This window comes from Scomber scombrus, chromosome 20 (assembly GCF_963691925.1).
Source record: "Scomber scombrus chromosome 20, fScoSco1.1, whole genome shotgun sequence".
In the NCBI taxonomy this organism is placed as follows: Eukaryota; Metazoa; Chordata; class Actinopteri; order Scombriformes; family Scombridae; genus Scomber; species Scomber scombrus.
In genome coordinates, this window is record NC_084989.1 from 25000883 (window position 1) to 25021926 (window position 21044).

Sequence of the window (21044 nt, forward strand, 5' to 3'; positions counted from 1 at the left end):
AAGGATAGACTGTAGGCAGCAGCAGATACTTTTTAGGTTTTAATTGACACACACAATAAGGAGAAATGTCATGCATTTTAAACGTCTGACAGATCACCCACTAACATTTTCTTCCATTCTCGTCTCGTCAACGAAAACTCACACACGTCTCGTCATGTTTTCGTCATCAGAGAGCTATGTTTATCTCGTTACCGTCTCGTTATCGTCATGAAAAAAAGTGGCGTCAACGAAATGATTTCGTCATCGTCATCGTTGACGAAAACAACACTGCTTCACACCACTCAACGAGTTTAATGTCACTTTTTATATTTCAACACAATAATAAAGAAATTAATTAAAAACAGGAACAAATACTATATGAATGATCTAGGGCTGCAACAATGAATCGATCAAATGGATAAAAATGGATAAAAGTTTTGGCAACGAATATCATTATAGATTCATTGTGCGATTAATGCGTCACTATGTCTCAGACGGAGCTGAGCGGAGCCGGTATCGGCAGAGGAGGAGAAAACGATCAGACCCAAATCTTGTACAGTGTGGGAGAACTTCACTCTACATAAAGCTAGAAAGTGTGTGTGGCATCTTACCAGGAAAGACACAATGCTGCACACCTACACACAAACAAACATCACTTATTTACACGTCAATGATGTAACGTCAGCGTGTGGATCATTAACCTTGTTGTTCTAGTTAGTGAACTAACAGGTTCTCACAGTCAGCAGTAGGAGATGAGGAGAGGAGCAGGTTGACCTCAGGTCTCTACACTGAAAGCCTGAAGTAGGAGGAGCAGCTACGGTAGCCTAATGATGCTAAAAGTAAATGCTACTAAACACATTGGAGCATTTTATCTGAGTTGTATGAAATCATTGAGAATAATATAAAATCAGTCTGACTTGATTCTTGACACTGTAAAATAAGAATAAGTAAAGAACTCATTATTATAGGTGCAGTATTCTTAAGGATATTCTACTTTATCTGGTTCACTTAAATTCTTTTTTAGTCATTTTGAGGCTCAAAATCAAAACATTGGCAGGTTGTTTACATCCATTATCAAGTCAACCATCAGAGACACTTTGAGCATCTACAGACAGCGTCTCATACACACTGAGAGAGCCTGGCGTACTTATAAGGAGAACTGATACGGCTCCAGAGGGAACCGAACACCCACAGCTCTGAAGATGAAGCTCAGATTCATCGAGTGGAACCACTGGTTGGCCAAAAATCACTGTGATGGTTGGACGCCTTTTTAAAAGCATCACTGTGTTACTGAAGGTGTAAAAGTAGGACATAAGGCAATTATAATTATCACATGACTGTTCAATTTACAGACCGGTACAATGACATGTTAGCCAAATCTGTGAAATCATCAGTGGTGTTTAATAATTCAACAACAAAAACAAAAGAAAACAATAAAAAATCTGCATAGAAAATAATTCTCTGCTGCTGAAGTTTAGAAAAAACTGGTTTGACAATCCTACACAGGTTTAATGTTTATCCTCTGAAGTAAGTCAGATTTGAAATGTTCATCAGTTGAACAGGTTATAAATGTTTTGTGTTTGTTATGTACATTGGGATCTAATCTAAAGACTCATGTAAAAAGGGTCGGTGTTATGAGCAAATGCTTCAGCCTTCACCTTTTTGGTCAGAAACTGCTTCATTTGATTATTTATTTCACCTTTTGGTTGACAGATGAAGAAAACAAGAACGTGATTATTTACTTTATTATACGTGTATTCTAAACTAAACAGGTTGATGAATCCTGACCTGAGAGTTTTCAGTTCACAGTGTGGACTCTCCAGTCCAGCAGAAAGCTGCTTCACTCCTGAATCCTGCAGGTTGTTGTTACTCAGGTCCAGATCTCTCAGACTAGAGGACTGGGAGCTGAGAACTGAGGACAGAGCTGCACAGCTTCTCTCTGAGAGGTTACAGTTACTCAGCCTGGAAAGGAAATATAAAGAAACAGTAAACAAGCAAGAAGTTACTAATTTTAAAGACAGCAGAATATTTAAGTAATAATGAATAAATCAAACTATCTGTGTACTTACAGAGCTTTGTTGGAGGCTTTCACCACTGGCAGCAGCCTCAGAAGAGCCTCCTCTGAAGCAGAGTATTTCTTCAGGTCAAACACGTCCAGATCTTTTTCTGATGACAGTAAGATGAAGATCAGAGCTGACCACTGAGCAGGAGACAGTTTATCTGTGGAGAGACTTCCTGATCTCAGGTACTGTTGGATCTCCTCCACTAGAGAACGATCATTCAGTTCATTCAGACAGTGGAACAGATTGATGCTTCTCTCTGCAGACACATTCTCACTGATCTTCTTTTTGATGTACTTGACTGTTTCCTGATTGGTCTGTGAGCTACTTCCTGTATGTGTCAGCAGACCTCGTAGGAGAGTCTGATTGGTCTGCAGTGAAAGACCCAGGAGGAAGCGGAGGAACAAGTCCAGGTGTCCATTTGGACTCTTTAAGGCCCTGTCCACAGCACTCTGGTAGAAACATGTCTCTGCAGATTCTTGTTTAGTTTCAGACTTTTGGGATGTTGTTTGTTGTTCTTCCAGCAGATTGACTCCAGACTTGATGAATGTCAGATGGACATGAAGAGCAGCCAGAAACTCCTGGACACTCAGATGGACGAAGCAGAACACCTTGTCCTGGTACAGCCCTCTCTCCTCTTTAAAGACCTCTGTGAACACTCCTGAGCACACTGAGGCTGCTCTGATATTGATGCCACACTCTGTCAGATCTGATTCATAGAAGATCAGGTTGCCTTTCTGCAGCTGCTCAAAAGCCAGTTTTCCCAGAGACTCAATCATCTTCCTGCTCTCTGGACTCCAGTGTGGATCTGTCTCGGCTCTTCCATCATATTTGACATTCTTCAGTTTGGCCTGAAGCACCAGGAAGTGGATGTACATCTCAGTCAGGGTCTTGGGCAGCTCTCCTCCCTTTCTGCTTTTCAACATATCCTGCAGAACTGTAGCAGTGATCCAGCAGAAGACTGGGATGTGGCACATGATGTGAAGGCTTCGTGATATCTTGATGTGGGAGATGATGGTGCTGGCCTGCTCCTCATCTCTGAATCTCTTCCTGAAGTACTCCTCCTTCTGTGGGTCAGTGAACCCTCTGACCTCTGTCACCATGTCAACACACCAAGGAGGGATCTGATTGGCTGCTGCAGGTCGTGTGGTTATCCAGAGGCGAGCAGAGGGAAGCAGTTTCCCCCTGATGAGGTTTGTCAGCAGCACATCCACTGAGGTGGACTCTGTAACATCAGTCAGGTTCTTATTGTTGAGGAAGTCCAGAGGAAGTCGACACTCATCCAGACCGTCAAAGATGAACACAACCTGGAACTCTTCAAACCTGCAGATTCCTGCTTCTTTGGTTTCAGTAAAGAAGTGATGAACAAGTTCCACCAAGCTGTACTTTTTCTCTTTCAGCACATTCAGCTCTCTGAAAGTGAATGGAAATGTGAAGTGTATGTCCTGGTTGGCTTTGTCTTCAGCCCAGTCCAGAGTGAACTTCTGTGTTAAGACTGTTTTTCCAATGCCAGCCACTCCCTTTGTCATCACTGTTCTGATTGGTTCATCTCTTCCAGGTGAGGCTTTAAAGATGTCTTCATGTCTGATTGTTGTTTCTGGTCTGTCTGGTTTCCTGGATGCTGTTTCAATCTGTCTGATCTCATGTTCAGCATTGACCTCTGCAGTCCCTCCCTCTGTGATGTAGAGCGGTGTGTAGATCTGATTCAGAAGGGTTGGGTTTCCTGCTTTAGCAATCCCCTCAAACAGACACTGGAACTTTTTCTGCAGGTTAGACTTGAGTTTACGTCGACACCTGCCAGCAGGAGTTCCTGAATGAACAAACAACAAATGAAATCAATCAGATGATTCTACAGTAAATTGGTAGAATGTAAACATTAAACTGTAGATGTTTATATTTTCCTCACTATGAAATCTATTCAGCTCATCAGTTGTGGACAAACAGTTTCTTTTCAGCTCAGAAGAGTTCATAGATCTGATGCAGATGTATGCATCATATTAACAGCAGAGTTTGAAATATAAACCTCTCCTATGTTGCCTCCATTTCCTCTCCATCATGTTAAATCTGTTAAAATCTTCTTACTGCTCTGCAGACAGTCAGCCAGATCCTCCTGCTTCATTCTCCTCAGGAAGTGCAGTGTGATCTTCAGAAATGCGTCTCTGCTTCGCCTCCTCTGCTCTTCCTCCTCACCGTCCAACACCTCCTCATCCTCCCGCTGACTCTCTAAGCATTCTGGGTAATCTGGACTCAGGACCTTCTGCATCTTCTTCAGCTCGTTCTTCACAAAAGTGACGATGTTCTCCTCCAGCAGCTGGAACAGAATAATATATGAATGACACAATCAAACTAACATCATGAAGCAAACATCAGATCCATGTTGGACACACTGACAATCCACTGGTCTACAAAGTGCAGCATGGAGATGATTGTGAACACAATAGATGTAAAAGTAGTTGTTGTACATGTACAGACCATAAATGTGGAGTCCAGGTGTGTTTGATGCTGCTGGGCAGACTGACCACTGGAAACCTCTGAGCTCTCCTGGTCCACTCTGTGGAGGAATCATGAAGAATGAGCTCACATTATGTCTGTCCACACAGAGACAAACACAAGCTAAAGGTCCATCAAGTGATATTTGGATGTGAACAGAGAATCAGATGAGTCCCTGTAGTGGTAAAGCTTTACTAGTCCAACAGCTCTGATCAAATCTGAAAAGAGAAGTTTGATAAAAACCTTCAATAAAAACATTTCAAACTGAGTCAGTTACATTTAATATTTAGTGACAGTTTACCTTGTTGCATCCGGACGTTGTTCTTTAAAAAAAATGAGTTGACCCTTTGACCGATCACTCTTCATAGAGACACAGCTGGGTCCAGGTCCAGGTCCAGGTCCAGGTCCAGGTCCAGGTCCAGGTCCAGGTCCAGGTCCAGCAGAGTCTGGTCTGTGCTGACTCCTTGTTCTTCTACACAACACACACAGAGCTTTGAGTGTGAATAATGATGGTGGAGAACAGTGATGGACAGTTAGAGATCCTCATCTCACCTCTGAGCTTTGGTCTGGCTGTCATGTTCCCCACACAGAGAGCTTTTAGAGGGAGGGACTCCCTCCTCTCTGTCCTCACTCTGATCCATGCTGCTGAAGTCACATCCACATCAGTCACACACACTTTCTACCTTCATCTGGAGAGGAAACACAGATCATCCTTTACATCATTTCTCCTGTCACATCCTAAATATCAGCTGCTCCTCCTGTGATTGGCTGTTATTCTCTGTTATATATCAGTTTGAATGCAGCCAGACAGCAGTGTGAGGCAGAGGAAGCTGCCATCAGCTGCTGTACTTCTACTATCAGTCCACTAGATGGCGCCATGAAGCTGCAGTGAAGTGAAGAGCAGCACACATGATGCATGGAGGAGGATTTACATTCACTGACAGGCAGAAGGACTGAGAGCGACTACAGAGTCTCTGCACAAAATGACTTTATGCAACAAACAGCAGCAGATTATTTGAGATGCAACAACTGTGATGGAATTTATTGCATCTCAAGCCTTCAATATAACATTTCATCATTTCCCCTCTATCAACATTTAAACATTATTTAATGAACACCTAATATTCACATTTAATGAGTCTGTAAGTTTCCTGTAAAGGACTCTAATTAAAGTCATTATTTATATGTAACATAGAGGCTGTTATACTCATATTCTTCCAGCTGATTCATTCATTGAAGTTTTTTAGTATAACATTGTTGTTGTTGCATTTGAGTCATTTACTACTGAAAGCTTGTAATTCAGATGTTTACACTGTTTAATAACTCTTGATAACAGCATCTAGACCTGGAACATGCAAACAAAGACCAAAGATTACAGTTTGTACTTTGACGTCTAAAAGCAGCATGAAGGACTTCCCACAGTTCTCACATGACTTATAAAAGCATTTGGAAGGATTCACATCATTGACTTCAGTTAAAGTACAAATAGCATCCTGTAAACATACTCTATTACTAGTAAAAGTCCTGCATCCATAATGTACACAAGTGTTATTGGAAGTAAATGTACATTAAGTATCAACAGTAACTGAGTGTGATGCATTAACATGTAGAGCTTTATGTTGGAGCTACTTTTAACTGTTTTTATGTAGTTTCATCAATAACAGTGAGTGTTACTCTATATGCTCACTTTTATAATGATGATCATTTGATTGATGGATCTGTTTTTATTGATGCTGTGATGTTATACTGAAGACACTGATGTCTGAGGCTAACTTCACACTTTATCATATTTTATAGACGGATCATTTCTTTTTACATTTCAAATCTGAATCATAGCTGTGGAAAAATGTAGTGGAGTAAAAAGTCAAATATCTCCTCTGTAATGTAGTGGAGAGGAAGTATAAAGTAACAGGAAAAGGAAGTACAAGTACTGCAGATTGTACTTCAGTACAGTACTGTAGTGAATGTACTATAAGTTATAAAAGCAGATGGATCCTTCCAAAAAACTCATAAAGAGTTTCAAACTAAATGAGTGAGTCTCAATAAAGAGCTTCAACACATTTGATGACACGTTTCCATCAAGAAGCGACACTAGTTCATGTTGGAGGAGTGTCAATAAGATGAGTGCTGTCTTTGTGAATACTACAGTATTTATTGAATAAAAGAAGTGAAGCCCCTCACCCCCCTGCTGGCTCCACATCAGTCCTGTAGTATCAATAGAAACAGTCTATATTCAGCTGTAGACACACACACTCACAGCTGTTCTCCTGTTCAAACATTTACAAAGTTCAAATTATAAAGTATTTAGGTTTTTACTGCTCTAACATGTAAAAATGGGTCAAATGTATGTGAGAGTTATTGATATTTCAAGTTATTTTTTGGTTCAAATTGAATTATGGAGTTAAAATAACGTCTCTATACCCTTTAGAAAGGGTGGAACCCAGTCAGGGGTCCCCACAAGGTAGTAAAAACGTGTATGTGTGTGTGTGTGTGTGTGTGTGTGTGTGTGTGTGTGTGTGTGTGTGTGTGTGTGTGTGTGTGTGTGTGTGTGTGTGTGTGTGTGTGTGTGTGTGTGTGTGTGTGTGTGTGTGTAGATAGCGGCTACAGTACACAGTCTCGTGCATGAGAACGTGCTCGCAGCGGGAAAAAACAACTTAGAATGTTCAGAATCTACCCAGCAACAAGAAATACTGTGTTCTGATTGGCTGGTGGGTCGCTGACTCGGGACAGCTGTGAACTCAGCAGAGAAATGTGCCTCCGCCTCGCTGTTCATATATTATATATTAATGTCTGTGCGGTGGGATCTATCACTGCTCAGCGTGACAAATGTCAGGTGTGTGAACTGCTTGAAATGCTCCACACTCATCCCTAAATCACAAGATGGCGGAAAGGTTGCAGCCGTTAGTTTGAGTTCATTTTTAACAACCAAAGTGCAGATTTGTGCTGTTTGTGAGGAGCTAAACTAACAGCAGTCAGCACTAACAACACGAACAAAGAGACATTAAAGTGTAAAAACACAGAAACTGTCGGTTACATTACCTTCAGACGGAGAAAAGTATCTGCAGCACGATGTCAGAGAAAGTGAAAGTAAAGTGTGAAGAGGAAGAGGGAGGAGCTGGCTGATGACTCTGATCCCTTTGTTTCAGAAACATATTGTCTCTATATATTCCATATGTTATGTCCTATTGGATTTGATTTGTAACATCAACTAGAAGAAAGTCTGGATGCTTCCTCATAAATACTTCATAGTGAATAAGGTGAAGGAAGTGATAAATATGAGCCTGCTAATCACTACATGGTGAAAAGAAAACTTCTGGCAAGACTTCAGTAGATTTACAACCATGTTCATAGAGATTTTACTTTAAGGTGGGAGAATGTAGTATTTAGTTTTATCAGAGAACAGAAAACAGCTGGTGTGTATATGCTACTGTGGGGGAAGTACACCTGAGTTTGCATGTATGCTTCATTTAAGGCACATTTGGAGGACAAATAATAAACGAGCATCGTATAAAAAGAGTGTAATTGTTCTCTGAGGACTGAGGAGAGAGAGGAAGGAGAGGAGGAGAGGAAGGAGAGGAGAGAGAGGAAGGAGAGGAGAGGAAGGAGAGGAAGGAGAGGAGAGAGAGGAAGGAGAGGAGAGAGAGGAAGGAGAGAGGAAGGAGAGGAGAGAGGAAGGAGAGGAGAGGGAGAGCAAGGAGAGGAGAGAGAGGAAGGAGAAGAGAGAGGAAGGAGAGGAGAGAGGAGAGAGATGAAGGAGAGAGAGGAAGGAGAGAGAGGAGGAGAGAGAGGAAGGAGAGAGAGGAGAGGAGAGAGAGGAAGGAGAGGAGAGGAGAGAGAGGAGAGAGGAAGGAGAGGAGAGAGAGAGGAAGGAGAGGAGAGAGAGGAGAGAGAGGAAGGAGAGGAGAGAGAGGAAGGAGAGGAGAGAGAGGAGAGAGAGGAAGGAGAGGAGAGAGAGGAAGGAGAGGAGAGAGAGGAGAGAGGAAGGAGAGGAAGGAGAGGAGAGAGAAGCACATTGAAGGTCCAGATTACCTGTGAGACAACTCCGAGGAAGAAGTTTAGCTTATTGATGCATTAATATTACATGAATGTTAACTCTTCATTTATGGATCTTTGGCGCCATCTGGTGGTAGAAAGATAAACTGCATGCTGTCAGTTTAATGAACAGATTACAGATTTATTGATCTAATCCTTTTTTGGGTGAATGACGTGATGTAACCCAGTGTCAATATTAGTAACTGATAAATCAACTGTACTTTACAATAAGGCTCCTTTTATAGATATAAATGTTAATGATTCATTAATAAATGGATAAATAAACTGAATGAATTATAGAACTATTAATAATGTTCAGATTATTATTAGAGGGACATTTTTCTGAATGTGACAATAAAGAGATCAAATGAAAGCTTCTATTATTATTGATCAGCCTTTTTTTATTGAACATAACAGGTGATACAGCAGTTACATTTATTTCTGCCTGAGTAACACAAACATACAAATGATCAACTTTACTTGGTAAAAACACAAAAACAGCAAATAAGAAAACATGAAAAGATTAGAAACAGATGAATTATCCTGTAAATGAGCTTTTTATTGTGGATATTTAGTAAGGCGCTAAACTGTCAGCTGTTTATCCTCTAATATTCTGTTCACATACAGCCAGAGCTGCAACTATTAGTCCATTCATTGATTATCCATCAACACTTAATCAGCACTTCATCATCATTTTAGTCATTTTAAAGCTTTTCTTTGTCTGACATGATAATAAACTGAATATTTGATGTTCTGGACTTTAGTTCAGACACAATGAGACATTTAAAGACGCTGCCTTTGACTCTGTGAGATTATAACCAGCGTTTTAGGCAAGACAGCTTTATTTATAGCACATTTCATACACTGGGTCAATTCAATGTGATTTACATAAAAACTAAATATTAAACTGTAAAAACAAGTTAAAACTAAACAGTAAAATAATAAAAAAAAACAATATTTTCACTATTTTCTGACATTTTATAGACAAAGCTATGAATGAATGAATGTATGAATCATCATGTTGATTGACAGCTGTACATGCACATCCAGTAGAGACACACATAAAAACATGTTGGTTTCTGAATCCACTATATGATTAAAAAAACAAGTCATTGAACAAGAAGCCCAAAAAACCAAATAAGAGGAGAAAGACCAAAGTTCCTCTCTAGGCCAGCAGATACTTACTGTCATTATGTGTGTTATAGTTAGTGGCTAAACTCTTCCAACATGTTTAAAAAGCTCGGTCACAACTTGACGTTTCAGTAAACTTTGAGCCGCTGGTGGTTTTCTCTCTGAGAGCTTCTGAGTTTCACTTTGGGTGTTGGACTTGAACATTGACTGAGACTCATAAGGATCAAAGCCACGACCTCCGAACCTCCAAACAGTCCTCTAACAGACTGAGATATCTGCTCTGAGAAAATCAGCTTCTGTTTTACAGCTTTTTAAATGTGGATATATGTGACTGACTAACTAACTGTCAGTCATGTGGAAACCATGTTGGCTTTAGAAACTCTATTTACAACCAGTGAGAGATCAGGTTGGTGCTAAATAACATGAGAACGTTTCTCTGACAGGAGGAGACTCTCCTTCCTACAGACCACACAGAGACACTGAGGAACCAGAACCAGGCCAGTAGAACCCAAACCCAGCATACAGAGGATCAGTGAATGTGGTGTTGAAGGTGTGGAGGTGGATCAGTGTGTCAGAGGAGACTCTGTAGAAGGACAGAGTGCCAGCAGGACAGTCCACATACACTGCTACTCTGTTAGAGGAGGAGGAGGAGGAGGAGGAGGAGGAGGAGGAGGAGGAGGAGGAGGAGGAGGAGGAGGAGGAGGAGATGGATGTTTGTCTCTTATTGTGATGGACACAGTAACCAAGAACATCAGAGCAGAACAGACTCCAGGACTGATCGTTATATCCAAACAAACAGTCATCACTGATTCCTTTCCTTCTGATTCTTCTGTAACTCACTGATATATGAACGTCTCCTCTCCTCTCGACCTCCCAGTAACATCGACCAGTCAGAACATTTCTACTCAGCAGCTGAGACCAGACATCATCAAATCTGTCTGGATGATCAGGATATGACTGATCCTCCTCCACACGTGTCACCTTCCTGTTGTTATCAGACAGTTTGAGGTTTCTGTTCATTGTGTTTGGATCCAGTTTGAGTTCATAGAAATCTGATGAAGAGAAGGAGACACAATACAGCTGCAGTTATTGATCAGTTATTGATCAGCTATTGATCAGTTATTGATGAGTTATTGATCAGCTATTGATCAGTTAATGATAAGTTATTGATCAGTTATTGATGAGTTATTGATGAGTTATTGATCAGTTATTGATGAGTTATTGATGAGTTATTGATCAGTTATTGATCAGCTATTGATGAGTTATTGATGAGTTATTGATCAGCTATTGGTGAGTTATTGATGAGTTATTGATGAGTTATTGATCAGCTATTGATCAGTTGTTGAATCAGTAATTGATCAGTTATTGATGAGTTATTGATCTATCATCTGTTTCTAACCCGATGTGAGTCGCACATGCGCGGTTGAGTCGGCCATCTTGGACAGTAATGTACGGCAACACCACTTGGACAAACTACAGTTACAGGTTGGATAGATGTGTTTCATTCAGGAGGAAACACACAAATAACTCTTCTCACAGAGCTGCAGCATTAATTCTGAATCAGCAGTTTGTGAACATTTAGTAGTCTGTGTTTAACCCTTCACTCTTCCTTTCCTTCCTCCCTCCCTCCTTCTTCTTTCCTCCCTTATTCCTACCTTCCTTCCCTCCTTCTTTCCTCTGTCCTTCTTTCCTTCCTTCCTTCTTTCCTTCCTCCTTTCCTTCCTTCTTCCTCCCTTCCTTCCTTGACTTGAGGACAACAGAAACAACTCAAACAGAAAAAGCTTCTTTCGGCTTCTACCTCAAACACCAGGAAGAAGAAGACAAAAGAGGAAGAGCTGATGTGGTAGTTCTGTTTGATTTCATTAATAATAATAATGACTAAAGGTTACTTGTGTTTAAATGATAGTATGTACGGTTGTAGAGCAGAAATATGTTACGCTGCTACTTGTTGGTTCAGGTTTCGTGGTCAGATGTAGAAAGCGGGTCGACTGAATAAAGTGTTTGTTCCGAGCGGAGCAGCCGAACATAACTGTCCAAGATGGCCGACGCGACTCAAATCAGGTTATTGATCTATGATGACATCATCTTCATCCTCAGTAGGACACGCACACACACACACACATACACACAGATACACACACACACTGTAACACATACACAGATACACAAAAACACACACACTGTAACACACACACACACACAATTACACACACACACACACTGTAACACACATGCTGTAACACATACACAGATACACAAAAACACACACACTGTAACACACACACACACACAATTACACACACACAAACACAGTAACAAACATGCTGTAACACATACACAAATACAGACAAACACAAATACACACACAAACAGATACACACACAAACACAGATACACACACACTGTAACACGTACACACAGATAAACACACACACTATAACACATAAAGATACACACACACACACACACTATAACACACACACACACACACACACACACACAGTAACACACACACAAATACACACACACACACACACACACACACAGTAACACATACACAGATACACACACACACTGTAACACACACACAAATACACACACACACACTGTAACACAGACACAAATACACACACACACACAGATACACACACACACTGTAACACATACACACAGATACACACACACACACACACAGACACACACACACACACACTGTAACACACACACACACACTGTAACACACACACAAACACAGAAAGAAACAGACACACACACACACACAGATAAACACACTATAACACACACACACAGAGACAGACACACACAGAGACAGACACACACAAATGCACACACAGACACACACAGACAGACACACACAAATACACACACAGACACACACACACACTGTAACACACACACACACACATTGTAACACACACACAATGTAACACACACACAGATACACACACACTTTAACACAGGCACACACACACACACACACAAAAACACAGACACACACACTGTAACACACACACACACTGTAACACACACACACACTGTAACACACACACACACACTGTAACACACACACACACACACACACAGACACACACACTATAACACACACACACAGACACACACACACACTATAACACACACACAAATACACACACACACTGTAACACACACACACACAGACACACACAGACAGATACTTCTAAAGCTAAATAATAATAATAATTGAAGAGCTCTCATTCTGACAGACACTTAAACACAACACAGAGCATCTGACATGAACTCTCCTGACCCGGTGTAACTGTAACATGTCAAGTAGCTGCGTGTCTACACATGTCCAGCCAATGTAGTTTCAATCATCCAATTCTGTGGATATTTTGTGACACTTTTTGGTTTTTTCCAACTTTACATGAACGTCGAGTGTATTATTGAAAACTACATTAGCTGTACATGTGTATACTTGTTATATTTGTTTAACTGGAAAAGCGCCTCAGCAGTTCAAGTGCATGACTGACTGCAACTGCTGCTGGAAAGCTAACACGTGGAAGTATGCTAGTAATGCTTATTAGCTCGTGAGAAAGCCACGTGACAAATGTTTCTTCACAATGCATAAATGTCGTATGGTTTTCATTTAGTGTATTTTACAGACTTACCAACACTTCCAGTACACTTCTACTGCACATTAAGCACCTCATTACCGTCCGCTATGTCGGCACAGACACCAAAGGCAAGCTACGGTAATGTAAAGAACACTTCCTGCGCAGTTTCAAATTAAAAGCATGGCAAAGGAAGTCACTGAAAAATAGCGGTTCGTCGTTTTGTCTGAGTTCTAGTATTTCAGTCTGTTGGCTGTACTTTTGTTTTTTAAAGTCATTCGCCAATTTATTCTGCTTTTATTTATTTTTTAATATGACTTTTTATTATTATTATATAACTGGAGCCTTTCTCAATTTATCTATGAAGCACTTTGGTCAATAGGTTATATGTTTGGTTTTTTAAAATGTTTTTTTAAGTAACTTGAATGTAACTACAATGCTAATTCTGAATTCATCATATAAACATCACATTGGCATTTACATATTAAACTCAAATATTATCAGTAGTATATCAGTGATATTTTAGTATCAATATTACTCCTACAGCAAATGGTTTACTAATCTAAAACTCTGTTTGGTTTGCATTAACTTATTGTCATGCATACATGTAAACATGTCAAAATAAGACAAAGTAAAATGTCAGAAGGATAAGTTCAGCCTTTGTAGCTCATTACAGCTAGCTATCCCGCTAGCTTATGCTAATTACCTTACTTTTCGGACTGACCAGTAATGCTGGTTTATCATACAAATACATACATGCTTACATTGTGCTTCACTTTTGCTGCAGTGCAAAAATGATAAGCTCATCAGCTGGTATCCTCTGCAAAATACCGTGCTCCTTATCCACCGAATGGCTTGCTATGTTATACACTGAAAATGTATTCGCTAATAAAAGCCTTCTTAATGGGGACTTGAAGTGGGCGGTTCCCTACCATATATGGAATAATGTGTGTGTGAAGAAGCGGTTGCTATACTGTCCCCAAGAAGTTAGGGGGCGCGATGGAGCACTCCACACACACACACACACACACAGACACACACACACACACATCGACTGAAAAACATTGTGGGCCAATGCTAAAAACTTCACAGGCACCTTAAAACAGCTCCTTAAGTGACTTGAAAGGGTTTCCCTCATGGGGACCCATACTGCAAGAGGTCCCCATGCCGTGACTGTGTAAACATATAATGTTTTATGACTTTTTATTTGTTGAGTTCTTTCATTTTTTGTGGTGTTTTTGTTGTTCTGTTCTGGTTTTTAGTCTGAATGTTGACTTTATGCTTCTTGTCTCTGTTTGTTTAGTTTTTTCTGTTTTTAATTCTTTTTTTTTTTCCACAATAAAATAAAAAATAAAAGCACACTTACACTTCCTCAGACCTGGTGTCAACCATCGGACTCCAGCAGGCTGCAGGCTGAAAGGAGGAGGGGGGTCAGAGCAGCATGTTCTCTTTCAGCATGCTAACATGGGCGTTACATGGCTCTAGTCTACTGTTTTATTATTCTGTTCTAATGTGGGGTTGGGCTTTCATACACTTTGATCCAATCTGAATCCACTATCCCAATCCTTCTGAAACCCTGATTGAATCTAATCAGGTTTAACTTTCAACATTTACAGGAAACTTCAGTTAGAAAGAAGAAAAAGTCAAAGATTCAGTTGAGATCTGTGACCAGCTCTGACAGAGAAAATGTTTCCAGCTCTTCCTCCTCTATCACACATTGTCTGTCCATACCTGAGAGTGTCCAGTCTCCAGTGTGGATCCTCCAGTCCAGCAGACAGAAGCTTCTCTCCTGAGTCTCCTGGATGATTGTAGCTCAGGTCCAGCTCTTTCAGATGGGAGGGGTTGGAGCGCAGAGCTGAGGCCAGAGAAGCACAGCCTTCCTCTGTGATCAGACATCCTGACAGGCTGCAAACACACAAAACAACACACATGTCACACAGTGTGAGAGTACTGCTGTGTGCAGTCACATACAACAACAAACTGTCTCCAAACTAACTCACTAAAAGATGAAGTGAATCAGGGAGCTCCAGAAAGTTGAGCATCCAGCCAGATGGGAAGATTCAGCAGCATGTTTTTACCTCGTCATTGTGATCCCAATGTTCAAAACATTCTAATGTGTTTATGAAGAGTGAAGCTTTTGCCAAAAGGAAGAATAAAGACGCACTTTTATCACAGTGCTGTGTCAACTTTTCAGGTTTTTTAAAACTCCTGATATAAAATGTGACTTCACAGAGGTTCATCAAAGTCTCCACCAGACAGACTAGTCTGCTCTTTAGCCTGAAACTGCTGCTGGAGGATCCCTGTGAATACTTGGCTGTGCAGCTCCAACGGTTTTTACACACATTTAGAAGAAATGTGGGGAACTCTTCATTTTACAGCTCTGCTCATTTGATGGAAAGTAGCTGATCATTAGCAAATAATGACCAACTAGTTTCTGTCTAACTTCTGCAGGCCAGTAAACTGAACAACATTTTTAACCATTTACATTCTCAACTATCAGTCCAACTTTGGACCAAATGTACTAAATGTCCATTTTTTATTGTAGCCTCCATAAATGACTAATTACAGAGAAATACAACTTCATCATCAACAATCAAGTTACTCATTGAACATTTTCAGAGTCTCATTTCTTGCCTGCTTATTGAGGCCTGATAATAATGTCTTCACACCACTCAACGAGTTTAATGTCACTTTTTATATTTCAACACAATAATAAAGAAATTCATTAAAAACAGGAACAAATAATATATGAATGATCTAGGGCTGCAACAATGAATCGATCAAATGGATAGTCTCAGACGGAGCTGAGCGGAGCCGGTATCGGCAGAGGAGGAGAAAACGGTCCGACCCAAATCGTGTAAAGTGTGGGAGAACTTCACTCTACATAAAACTAGAAAGTGTGTGTGGCATCTTACCAGGAACGACACGATGCTGCACACCTACACACAAACAAACATCACTTATTTACACGTCAATGATGTAACGTCAGCGTGTGGATCATTAACCTTGATGTTCTAGTTAGTGAACTAACAGCTTCTCACAGTCAGCAGTAGGAGATGAGGAGAGGAGCAGGTTGACCTCAGGTCTCTACACTGAAAGCCTGAAGTAGGAGGAGCAGCTACGGTAGCCTAATGATGCTAAAAGTAAATGCTACTAAACACATTGGAGCATTTTCTCTGAGTCGTGTGAAATCATTGAGAATAATATAAAATCAGTCTGACTTGATTCTTGACACTGTAAAATAAGAATAAGTGAAGAACTCATTATTATAGGTGCAGTATTCTTAAGGATGTTCTACTTTATCTGGTTCACTTAAATTCTGTTTTAGTCATTTTGAGGCTCAAAATCAAAACATTGGCAGGTTGTTTACATCCATTATCAAGTCAACCATCAGAGACACTTTGAGCATCTACATACAGCATCTCATACACACTGAGAGAGCCTGGCGTACTTATAAGGAGAACAGATACGCCTCCAGAGGGAACCGAACACCCACAGCTCTGAAGATGAAGCTCAGATTCATCGAGTGGAACCACTGGTTGGCCAAAAAACACTGTGATGGTTGGACACCTTTTTAAAAGCATCACTGTGTTGCTGAAGGTGGAAAAGTAGGACATAAACAGGCAAGAAATTAGACTTTCAAAATGTTCAACTAGTATCTTGATTCTTGATTACTGTGGTGTATAAGACAGAAACTACATGAAATTATCCTGCAACAGCTCATTTAAATGCCATGATATGTGAGGTCAGTGTAGTTATCTGCTAATTATCACATGACTGTTCAATTTACAGACCGGTACAATGAGATGTTAGCCAAATCTGTAAAATCATCAGTGGTGTTTAATAATTCAAGAACAAAAACAAAAGAAAACAATAAAAATCTGCATAGAAAATAATTCTCTGCTGCTGAAGTTTAGAAAAAACTGGTTTGACAAATCACATCAACAGAGACAATCCTACACAGGTTTAATGTTTATCCTCTGAAGTAAGTCAGATTTGAAATGTTCATCAGTTGAACAGGTTATAAATGTTTTGTGTTTGTTATGTACATTGGGATCTACTCTAAAGACTCATGTAAAAAGGGTCGGTGTTATGAGCAAATGCTTCAGCCTTCACCTTTTTGGTCACAAACTGCTTCATTTGTTTATTTATTTCACCTTTTGGTAGACAGATGAAGAAAACAAGAACATGTGATTATTTACTTTATTATACGTGTATTCTAAACTAAACAGGTTGATGAATCCTGACCTGAGAGTCTTCAGTGTACAGTGTGGACTCTCCAGTCCAGCAGAAATCTGCGTCACTCCTGAATCCTGCAGGTTGTTGTTACTCAGGTCCAGATCTCTCAGACTAGAGGACTGGGAGCTGAGAACTGAGGACAGAGCTGCACAGCTTCTCTCTGAGAGGTTACAGCCACTCAGCCTGGAAAGGAAATATAAAGAAACAGTAAACAAGCAAGAAGTTACTTATTTAAAGACAGCAGAATATTTAAGTAATAATGAATAAATCAAACTATCTGAGTACTTACAGAGCTTTGTTGGAGGCTTTGACCACTGGCAGCAGCCTCAGAAGAGCCTCCTCTGAAGCAGAGTATTTCTTCAGGTCAAACACATCCAGATCTTTTTCTGATGACAGTAAGATGAAGACCAGAGCTGACCACTGAGCAGGAGACAGTTCATCTGTGGAGAGACTTCCTGATCTCAGGTACTGTTGGATCTCCTCCACTAGAGAATGATCATTCAGTTCATTCAGACAGTGGAACAGATTGATGCTTCTCTCTGCAGAAACATTCTCACTGAGCTTCTTCTTGATGTACTCAACTGTTTTCTGATTGGTCTGTGTGCTACTTCCTGTCTGTGTCATCAGGCCTTGTAAGAGAGTCTGATTGGTCTGCAGTGAAAGACCCAGGAGGAAGCGGAGGAACAAGTCCAGGTGTCCATTTGGACTCTTTAAGGCCTCGTCCACAGCACTCTGGTAGAAACGTGTCTCTGCAGATTCTTGTTTAGTTTTAGACTTCTGGGATGTTGTTTGTTCTTCTTCCAGCAGATTGACTCCAGACTTGATGAATGTCAGATGGACATGAAGAGCAGCCAGAAACTCCTGAAGGCTCAGATGGACGAAGCAGAACACCTTGTCCTGGTACAGCCCTCTCTCCTCTTTAAAGACCTGTGTGAACACTCCTGAGCACACTGAGGCTTCTTTGATATCGATGCCACACTCTGTCAGGTCTGATTCATAGAAGATCAGGTTGCCTTTCTGCAGCTGCTCAAAAGCCAGTTTTCCCAAAGACTCAATCATCTTCCTGCTCTCTGGACTCCAGTGTGGATCTGTCCCAGCTCCTCCATCATACTTGACATTCTTCAGTTTGGACTGAAGAACCAGGAAGTGGATGTACATCTCAGTCAGGGTCTTGGGCAGTTCTCCTCTCTCTCTGCTTTTCAACACATCCTCCAGAACTGTAGCAGTGATCCAGCAGAAGACTGGGATGTGGCACATGATGTGAAGGCTTCGTGATGTCTTGATGTGGGAGATGATGGTGCTGGCCTGCTCCTCATCTCTGAATCTCTTCCTGAAGTACTCCTCCTTCTGTGGGTCAGTGAACCCTCTGACCTCTGTCACCATGCTGACACACTCAGGAGGGATCTGATTGGCTGCTGCAGGTCGTGTGGTTATCCAGAGGCGAGCAGAGGGAAGCAGTTTCCCCCTGATGAGGTTTGTCAGCAGCACATCCACTGAGGTGGACTCTGTAACATCAGTCAGGATCTCAGTGTTGTGGAAGTCCAGAGGAAGTCGACACTCATCCAGACCGTCAAAGATGAACACAACCTGGAACTCTTCAAACCTGCAGATTCCTGCTTCTTTGGTTTCAGTAAAGAAGTGATGAACAAGTTCCACCAAGCTGTACTTTTTCTCTTTCAGCACATTCAGCTCTCTGAAAGTGAATGGAAATGTGAAGTGTATGTCCTGGTTGGCTTTGTCTTCAGCCCAGTCCAGAGTGAACTTCTGTGTTAAGACTGTTTTCCCAATGCCAGCCACTCCCTTTGTCATCACTGTTCTGATTGGTTCATCTCTTCCAGGTGAGGCTTTAAAGATGTCTTCTTGTCTGATTGATGTTTCTGGTCTGTGTGGTTTCCTGGATGCTGTTTCAATCTGTCTGACCTCATGTTCATCATTGACCTCTGCAGTCCCTCCCTCTGTGATGTAGAGCGGTGTGTAGATCTCATTCAGAAGGGTTGGGTTTCCTGCTTTAGCGATCCCCTCAAACACACACTGGAACTTCTTCTTCAGGTTAGACTTGAGTTTACGTCGACACCTGCCAGCAGGAGTTCCTGAATGAACAAACAACAAATGAAATCAATCAGATGATTCTACAGTAAATTGGTAGAATGTAAACATTAAACTGTAGATGTTTATATTTTCCTCATTATGAAATCTATTCAGCTCATCAGTTGTGGACAAACAGTTTCTGACTGTTTTCAGCTCAGAAGAATTCATAGATCTGATGCAGATGTGTGCAGCATATTAACAGCAGAGTTTGAAATATAAACCTCTCCCATGTTGCCTCCATTTCCTCTCCATCATGTTAAATCTGTTAAAATCCTCTTACTGCTCTGCAGAAGCTCAGCCAGCTCCTCCTGCTTCATTCTCCTCAGGAAGTGCAGTGTGATCTTCAGAAATGCGTCTCTGCTTCTCCTCCTCTGCTCTTTCTCCTCACAGTTCAACACCTCCTCGTCCTCACTCTGACTCTCTAAGCATTCTGGGTAATCTGGACTCAGAACCTTCTGCATCTTCTTCAGCTCGTTCTTCACAAAAGTGACGATGTTCTCCTCCAGCAGCTGGAACAGAATAATATATGAATGACACAATCAAACTAACATCATGAAGCAAACATCAGATCCATGTTGGACACACTGACAATCCACTGGTCTACAAAGTGCAGCATGGAGATGATTGTGAACACAATAGATGTAAAAGTAGTTGTTGTACATGTACAGACCATAAATATGGAGTCCAGGTGTGTTTGATGCTGCTGGGCAGACTGACCACTGGGAACCTCTGAGCTCTCCTGGTCCACTCTGTGGAAGAATCATGAAGAATGAGCTCACATTATGTCTGTCCACACAGAGACAAACATGAGCTAAAGGTCCATCAAGTGATATTTGGATGTGAACAGAGAATCAGATGAGTCCCTGTAGTGGTAAAGCTTTACTAGTCCTGCTGATCCCACTGAGAATCAACAGCTCAGAGTCACTTTGGTTTAGTCCCAACAGCTCTCACCAACCCTCCATGAAGCTCTCCCTCCCTCACTGCACACTGCTGAAGGCAGCTACAACCAGTGTGTGGTTGTATGAGACTGGTTGTACTGGGCAGCTCCCAGTGTCAATGTGTCTGACTGTGTGAGTGTGAACGCTGCTCAGAGAACTTTGTCTGAGTCAATAAAGGTTTAAAAACAGGAGACTTGATAAGAGTCTGATGAAAACATCATTATGTTTTTATCTGTTTGAAATCCTCACCTGTGATCATCAGAGTGGCGTCCATCTTTGAAGTTATAAGGAAGCTCCATAGACCGATCGCTCCTCATAGACACACAGCTGGGTTCAGGTTGGTCCAGCTTCCTCCTGATAGAAACACAAGATACATTCTGCTCAGCACCCAGAACACACTGACACTAAATCTGTCAGTGATTTAATACACCTACTGTACACAACACAGTAGTATCCAGCTAGTTTTATATGAATTC

The 21044-nt window shown here is 41.1% G+C and overlaps 2 protein-coding genes across 2 annotated transcripts in view; both read right to left on the minus strand.

Moving 5' to 3' along the window:
• Positions 1-21044, minus strand: part of LOC134002167 (NLR family CARD domain-containing protein 3-like) — a 29668-nt gene that overhangs the window by 7216 nt on the left and 1408 nt on the right. The window contains exons 2-8 of the mRNA XM_062441452.1: positions 20818-20922; positions 20301-20379; positions 19911-20139; positions 17832-19632; positions 17552-17725; positions 15035-15208; positions 1768-1941 (exon numbers count right to left, since the gene is read on the minus strand). Of these exons, the coding sequence (XP_062297436.1) occupies positions 1768-1941; positions 15035-15208; positions 17552-17725; positions 17832-19632; positions 19911-20139; positions 20301-20379; positions 20818-20922 (2736 nt within the window). The remainder of the gene's footprint in view (positions 1-1767; positions 1942-15034; positions 15209-17551; positions 17726-17831; positions 19633-19910; positions 20140-20300; positions 20380-20817; positions 20923-21044) is intronic.
• LOC134002025 (NLR family CARD domain-containing protein 3-like) lies at positions 2045-5315 on the minus strand. Its single transcript, XM_062441272.1, has 5 exons — positions 5082-5315; positions 4831-5001; positions 4512-4590; positions 4122-4350; positions 2045-3849 (listed from the first exon to the last, which is right to left on the minus strand). Exons 1-5 carry the CDS (start codon positions 5168-5170, stop codon positions 2045-2047), a joined length of 2373 nt encoding a protein of 790 aa, XP_062297256.1. The 5' UTR covers positions 5171-5315.